The sequence below is a fragment of the Palaemon carinicauda genome, chromosome 25, assembly GCF_036898095.1.
Source record: "Palaemon carinicauda isolate YSFRI2023 chromosome 25, ASM3689809v2, whole genome shotgun sequence".
Taxonomy (NCBI): domain Eukaryota; kingdom Metazoa; phylum Arthropoda; class Malacostraca; order Decapoda; family Palaemonidae; genus Palaemon; species Palaemon carinicauda.
Window position 1 is genome coordinate 53,959,295 of NC_090749.1, and position 8,537 is coordinate 53,967,831.

Below are 8,537 nucleotides of genomic sequence, written 5' to 3' on the forward strand. Positions count from 1 at the left end.
CACAACCTTTATAGGGTATATATTACTGCTTAATCAGGTACTCGAGCATCTGGTATTAGACATTTACTTTTAGATATGATAACGGATACATTTATCCCTGTCTGGATGGGTCGTCAGTGGTCATGTCTAATTGTCAGGTTGGGAATGTGGTTTCACATATATATTAGGTTCAATTTTGAATCTTTGGGAAACTTTCACTTACAGGATTTAACAGCTAAATGCATTGTAATCTGCAAGCGCTATCTTTTAAGGTGGACTTTGAAGCTTAAGTTGATTACGTCTCTTTTGCCTTCATTCAGAGCCAAATTGTTTTAAGACTAGGAGTCGGATACAATTTATTTTTTTCACACTATTAGAAATGGTTGTAAGTATTTCTTCTGAGAATTGTGGTCCTTGTCCATTAAGAGATATTCGGTATGTTTTTAAGAAACTATGGACAGTATAGGTTGTGCCTCTGATTGAGCTTAAAATGCCCTATCACCAAGTTTGGATGTTATGGTTCTAGACACTAGGAGTTATGCTACATAACTTGATTTTTGCAGAAAAGTTTTCTTTGAAAATAATTTTAGAGACTATTCAATAACATGCCAGTTTAGTGTTATATAGACATTATCTCGAGTGAATAAAAAAGATATACCTCACATTTTATAGAAATGTTTGAAGAACTATGATTTATTAAAATGCCTTTTGGACATTACAGTAAGTGTAATATAAATAATTAATTTCATGAATGAATAGATTTATTGATTTCCCTAAGTAACGAACACTTGTTATTTGAAGTGCTTAGATAAAGAGACTTTCGGGAACACGTAAGTAAAAAGATATTCCATGATTTCCGGTGCAAATAAGATTGAAGAGAAAGTCGACACAAAATTTTAAATGATTTCTTGTGAATTTAAAAAAAGCAAAAGTGAAAATAACCAAAATAAAGTACGAAAAATAATCAATAGAGTTTTTAAATCTATTGACTTTCTTATAGGGATTTTTAGCCTTTAGGTTCTATAGTGACTGCTGCTGTGGCCATCTTTTTTAATCAAATCAAGTTATGATTTTTTTTTTATATTCCCCCCCCCAAAAAAAAAAAAACATCTGGATCCTCATTAGCAAATAGTGTTTTAGATGATTCACATTAAATTGTATGTCTATTGTGTATAGAATTCTAGTTAGATTATACATTTAAGTTTTTGTTGTCCTATCTATTTCTTATGACTAGCATCCCACCTCCAATAGAGTTTGAGAGTTGGCAATATGAACATCAGGGGAGGTTCATAGAAAAACAGAATTTTAATATATCTTTTGTTTTATTTCAATACAGTATTCACCTAATATTCATATACATGCCTCCTTGCCTATTCACTCACTTGTGATGTCAAGGAATAGGGAAAACGACTCGATACTGAAGAATAGGAAACTCTTAGTGTGCTAATTACCATTAACCACTAGATTTTTGAATTACTTTACTGCGGCATGTATCTTTTGAAAGGAAAGAAAATGGGGAAATATTCTGGAGAAGAAGCAATTTCAACATCGGGAGAGTATAGATTTTAATTCTTTTTATTAAGATTCTGTGTTTTAATGCTCTATACAGTATTATATAAAGACTTTAATGTGTTAAATACCATTGGTGTTTTCTAATAATTTAATGGACATACAACTTCATGATATGTTGACCTAGCACTGTTGGGATACATAAACTCATACAACCTGAAGTGGGGAGGAGGATTAGGTTTATTCCCAAAATATTTCATGTGTCACTTGCCTTGGGTAAGACAATCTGACAAGCATTTTATTTAATGAATTTCTTTTTTATAACAATTTTGAAAGTTATGATTATTGTAATGTAAGTCAAATTAAAAAGCACTTAACTCCTTGCGTTTTTGGGGCGTCTGTAGTAAATTACAGTGACTGATTTTTTTATATTTTTTCTAAATATATTTATCATATTTTAAAGTGTTTCATGGTGTCACTTTGAAGAGAATAGTGGACCTGAACTTTATTGAGGTACGTTAAAATTTTAAAACTTAAATATTATAGAACAACAACTATAAGTCTATAAAGTATAAAAATCTTTTGAGTCATTGAAATTAAATTGATTTGGAACAGGATAAATTGGATTTTTTCATATATATATAGCTTAAAGACCGTGAACAATGATAAACCATTTTGAGGATTAAAAGCTTCATCTTTTTCATAATCAGTTTTGCTTGTAATAAATGTTTCATGTTTGAGATTCTTACTGAGACAAAGCTTGTCTTCCTACTAGCCTGGGTTGTTTTAGATACATCTACTGTATGATATAATGCAATTGGAAACATTAAAAAAATCCGTGTAGATCTTTTGAATAAAGTTCCATTTATATTTCATTGATTGCCAAAAGAAAATTTATATAATCACAAACTGACCACTAATAAATATTGTTAGTTTTTAGTTAACTATTACTTATTTATTCACAGTGAAAATCTCAGTATTATTATCTTTTTATAATGTTTGTAATACAAGAATTCCCAACTACATTTTGTAATACTGTATGTGATTTAGCGTAAAACACAGAAAAAAAAAAAAACATGTAAGTGATGATACTTGTTCTTCAAATCATACTAATCAAGTTCTTTAAATCATACTAATCAAATCTGGCTGATTGAAAGTCCAATATGGCGACCATTTTTCAAGATAGCCACCAATTTAGCTGCCCGAAGTAGACATTTTGCTTAGAAGCATTTGTAGTTATCTGAGTTTTATGTCTAGATATGGATTCCCATGTTTTTAAAGTTACTAAAGTAGATTTTAATGGTTATAAAGCAAAGAGACACTCTTCAAGAACTCAGCCTGCTGTTTTTTCAAAATGGCCACCGGTTTCACCCCCCCCCCCCCTTTTTTTTTGTAAGCTTGGCACCACCGTGTTTAAACTATGTCTAGATATTTTCCATTATGCAATATAATAGATACTTTGTTTAATACCAGATTTTACATTGGTTGTTTCACAAACGGATGCTCTATTACATGTCATGGCTGCTTTGTTTTATTAATGGATTTAAAAAAAAATAATGATTGGTCTACTTCTTTTGTTATATAAGTTTCAAACAGATTTTTGCTCAAATGTTTTAGTGCTCTCTATTCTAACCTAGTTTGTTTTTATAAGTGTTGATTCCTTCTGTGAAGAATTTGTAGTGGTTATGCAAAGTTTTATGCTGGACATTTCTCAAGTTCTTTGTTTTGATATATTTGCTGTAGTGGTTTAGGCTTGGATGCGTACAAACTTCTGTGAGCATTTTTCAATGTTTTGAGGAATTTTATTTTTGGTAGACTCAAATAATATCACGTTTTGAGTTAAAGATATTTTGCTATATCTTGACCCTGTTTATAAGGAACCCATATATGTATATAATTTGTTATTCTTAAAGATCTCTTTTCAAAAATGGATCATATTCATCCATGCTTTGCCTAAGATGGATAGGCTGCAAACAGATTTATTTTGTCAATACCAGTAAGTAATTTAATTTCCTTGTGTCTATTGATTAAGTAATTTAATTTCCATATGTCTATTGATTGTGAGTTTCACAGGATTATGATTTGGCAATGAATAAGGATAATGAATAGCACATGTATCGAAAAGTAGGATAAAATTTTATTAAACCAGTATCAGGTGAGCTACGTTGTTTCGTAATGGGTGTGGTGGGGTGATGTTGGGGTGCAGTGGTTATTTCACCTCCAGATTGTACTGCAGACGCGTCCTGAGCGATTTGCTGTTGCTGCTGCAATGCTTCGGGATGCATTAGTGGTTCGTGTACTCTCAGAACTTGAGGTGCTTCCTGGATGTGTGAAACTAAGTGGTCCTCAGATTCAATATGAATCTGAGGCGTATTCTGGATCTGGGTTTGAGAGGTGATGATATCAGGGGCCGCCGTCACAACGTGAACTTGTGGTGCTGTGCAGATCTGGGGGGCTGTATTGTAAGGATGAGGCGTCGTGAATATATTCGATGGAACTAACGTCTGTGGAACTGTGCTAGCTTGGGTTGTAAGGCTGATGTGTTGGGTCGTATAAGATACTGTGTTTATCGGAGATTCTGCATGAAGTTGCACCGAATGGGCTGGGTCTATTGCTAACGGCTGAGGAAGAGCTTGAATGGGAGATGTAACGTAAGTCTGAGGCAAAAGATGAGGAGTGGATGCAGAGTGAAGTTGAAAATCTGAAGGTAAAAAGCTCTGGGACATTTCGTTAGGAGCTGGTGTAGCTGGCGGTTCTAGAGTATCACAGAGCAGAGACAATGGAGGTGATTGACGCACCTCAGAGATGTCTCCTCTCAAGCTCATTCGTATAGATGCTAGTGATTTTGAGGGAGATTCAATCTCCACTCTTGGAGTCGTGATGCTGTCAGATTCCACTTCCACAACGTGGACAGGTCCTCCACGCACGGAAGGTGTTCTTGGTCGGTGCCGTCTTGGGGATGTTCCTCCAGGAGCACTGCGGGTAGAGGAACGGCGAGGCAGCGGTGAAGACCTTATTGAAGACTGACCGGATGTCACTTGAGTTACTACGACAGGTACAGGAGAAAATGTAGTCAACAGCTTTGAAAAAAATCAAGAGTTAATGATGATGACAAGAAATGGTTATTTCATACAAATATTCTGCTTAACAATTTTGCTGAAACTTACAAATATTTTGCATTATAAAAATTGTGATTTCTATGAAAAAACAGTTGAATGACTAATTTAGCTAAAGAATATACAGTAACCTAGAGTATAGAGCAAGCAGTACAAAACATTAATAGTGAATATCATAGGATAATCAGTTCAGCGTTTTCAATATGCAAACTTTTCAAGTGATAGATTAACAAAATTTGATTAAATATATATATATATATATATATATATATATATATATATATATATATATATATATATATATATATATATATATATATATATATACATACATATATATATATATATATATATATATATATATATATATATATATATATAAATCTATATATATATATATATATATATATATATATACACATACATATATATATATATAAATATATGTAAATACATATATATATATATATATATATAATTTTATAAATACATATATATATATATGTCTATATACAGTATATATATATATATATATATATATATATATATATATATATATATATATATATATATATATATATATATATACATATATATATACAGTATATACATATATGTATATAATATATATATATATATATATATATATATATATATATATATATATATATATATATATATATATATATATATATATATATATATATGTGTGTGTGTGTGTGTGTGTGTGTGTGTGTCGAACAGGAAGAAACAGATTTTACCAAAACAAATGGTGTCTGCATCCCTTGATTTTTCAAGAGATTTGGAAGAGGTGGGGTTGCCTAAAAACAGATACGTTTGCCATATCACTGAATAATTATAAGACTTGAGGTGTGTTTACCGATCTTGGATACCATAGCTTGGAAACATAATTGCTTTGTGCCAAGACTAGTTAACTAAATCTTTCTGTATCACCTCGCCCCATTTGCCCTGATTTGGCAGGTGCTACACAAGTTCAGAAGCTCTGTGAACAGCAGGATGATGCCCACAGGGATTGGTTCACAGATCTGTAGTCCCTTGTTATTGGACCAACCCATAAGGTTACTGTACAGAATCTATCTACTCAATCAGCCAATATGAAAGTAGGTGCATCCAAACCCATCTATGATACATCTGACCACATGGAACCTATCCACTGTATTCTCAGAAACAAAGGGCTTCAATTCCTTCAGATTGTCAATTATAAGTTCTAAAAGAGTATACCAATAACTTGTATCAAAGACAATGTTAGGTTTATTTTGATTGGTACAAAGTTAAAAATCTGTCCATAAGTAGAAATAGCTTGGATAATCTTAAGTGTTTTTGTTTTCTTTTTTATTAAGGGACACAGAAGAGAAGCTTGACCGACTAGTGACAGAATTTGGAAGGGTGTGTGAGAGAAGGAAGTTGAGAGTTAATGTGGGTAAGAGTAAGGTTATGAGATGTACGAGAAGGGAAGGTGGTGCAAGGTTGAATGTCATGTTGAATGGAGAGTTACTTGAGGAGGTGGATCAGTTTAAGTACTTGGGGTCTGTTGTTGCAGCAAATGGTGGAGTGGAAGCAGATGTACGTCAGAGAGTCAATGAAGGTTGCAAAGTGTTGGGGGCAGTTAAGGGAGTAGTAAAAAATAGAGGGTTGGGCATGAATGTAAAGAGAGTTCTATATGAGAAAGTGATTGTACCAACTGTGATGTATGGATCTAAGTTGTGGGGAATGAAAGTGATGGAGAGACAGAAATTGAATGTGTTTGAGATGAAGTGTCTGAGGAGTATGGCTGGTGTATCTCGAGTAGATAGGGTTAGGAACGAAGTGGTGAGGGTGAGAATGGTGTAAGAAATTAGTTAGCGGCTAGAGTGGATATGAATGTGTTGAGGTGGTTTGGCTATGTTGAGAGAATGGAAAATGGCTGTCTGCTAAAGAAGGTGATGAATGCAAGAGTTGATGGGAGAAGTACAAGAGGAAGGCCAAGGTTTGGGTGGATGGATGGTTTGAAGAAAGCTCTGGGTGACAGGAGGATAGATGTGAGAGAGGCAAGAGAGCGTGCTAGAAATAGGAATGAATGGCGAGCGATTGTGACGCAGTTCTGGTAGGCCCTGCTGCTTCCTCCGGTGCCTTAGATGACCGCGGAGGTAGCGGCAGTAGGGGACTCAGCAGTATGAAGCTTCATCTGTGGTGGAAATGTGGGAGGTTGGGCTGTGGCACCCTAGCAGTACCAGCTGAACTCGGCTGAGTCCCTGGTTAGGCTGGAGGAACGTAGAGAGTAGAGGTCCCCTTTTTTGTTTTGTTTCTTGTTGTTGTCGGCTACCCCCCAAAAATTGGGGGAAGTGCCTTTGGTATATGTATGTATGTATGTATGAAACCATCCTTAATTCTTTATTGAAGCGTTGAGGATTAGATTTATCTGTTCCAGGTATTATAGATGATTTGTTCAAATCCTTCATTATTGAAAGACCTTTCTTGAATTTAGAGGTGGTTTTACAGTATTTAAATGGGGGTGAGATTTGAACTAATGGAAAATCTATCTACTGTATTAAAGATGTCATGGTCATAACACTGTCAGTTGACTTTAACGTCGATTAAGTGAATTGCAAGAGTTGTTGGTCAAGGGAAGATTCAGGGAACACAGAACGATCTGGTCTCTTTTACATTCATTCGGAGCCAGCAATTATTTCAAGCTCAAGAGTCTACCTCAATTATTTCACATCCGTACATTAAAACTAGACGAATATAATTCTGTAGTACATAGATTTCTTTTTCCAGTACAGTAGTATTTCGACAAAACAAAAGTTAGAAGAGATAGTGTTCCTAATTTGTTCTTCTGGAGCGAAGGTCCCTAGTTACCTGCTAAGCAAAACCGCAACAGCTCAATGCTGTACCAAGTCAGAGTTTAATAAACACTACCTTAAAGAAGCCTGGTTTGCCTATGAAAATCTTTGGCTCTAGGCTCTAGGCACAAGCGGCAGGGGAAGTGGTCTAAGTAATTTTGAATTCAGTTAATTCATTATTCGGTTGTCTTTGAATATGTGGTTTTATTTGATAGTCTATTTAGAATCAATTACAATTATTTACTGGATCATAAGTAAAGAGAGTTAATCTACAATACAGTACATTATTCTTAATTACTTTAGTAAAGATCCAGAGGCCTTAGTTCAAGCCGTAATTTAAATTGTTTTATCAAAGTATTCTAGATGAGTAACCTAGACCAGGTTAATAACCCTTAACCTGGTTGCATTACTTGTACTTACATTTATCAATCGCTTTCCTTCAATTGCATCATGCCTCCAACAGTGTCTGGGAGTCAGCAATATGAACAGCAGATGAGATTCATCGAAATAAACAGAATTTTTATAAAATATTACAAATTTGGAAGTAACTTGTAATTTTCCTAATGATACAAACCTGTAGCTATTTATAGGGGTATTACTTTTAACGAAGCTGAAAGACAAGCCATTAGAAATGTAGCGGGGGTTAACCACCTACCCTCTAGTTAGTGGGGGAGTGGGGGGTAGTAGCTACCCTCTCCCTCACACACCTGGGCTTTGAGCCTCACTTTGCATGCAGGTAGGACTTCAAGGGGGACTGGTGCTGATGAGCCAGTCTGTATAAATAGCTACAGGTTTGTACCATTAGGAAAATTAGAAAGTACTTCCAGATTTGTCATTTGTTCCATAACAAAAATAAAAAACGCACACTATGTATTTATTGAAGCATAAGAAAATGGAAAAATTAAAAAAAAAATTACAGGTTAACAGGATTAAACTGGGCTTGTGGAGTAAAAGCAATATGAACATCATGTGAGTGTAGAAATCAAATTTTTTGTAATCAATATTCTATTAGAGAAGATCCAACTCAAAACATCAAAATGAATTTAAATATCTTTTTCATGCTATATTTGAACAGAGTATATAAAAATGG

The 8,537-nt window shown here is 34.1% G+C and overlaps 1 protein-coding gene across 1 annotated transcript in view; it reads right to left on the minus strand.

Moving 5' to 3' along the window:
• Positions 1–3,563: 3,563 nt before the first annotated feature.
• The window catches only part of LOC137619034 (uncharacterized), a 60,071-nt gene continuing 55,097 nt past the window's right edge, over positions 3,564–8,537 (minus strand). The window contains exons 9-10 of the mRNA XM_068349231.1: positions 5,762–5,832; positions 3,564–4,568 (exon numbers count right to left, since the gene is read on the minus strand). Coding sequence (XP_068205332.1) covers positions 3,564–4,568; positions 5,762–5,832 — 1,076 coding nt within the window. The remainder of the gene's footprint in view (positions 4,569–5,761; positions 5,833–8,537) is intronic.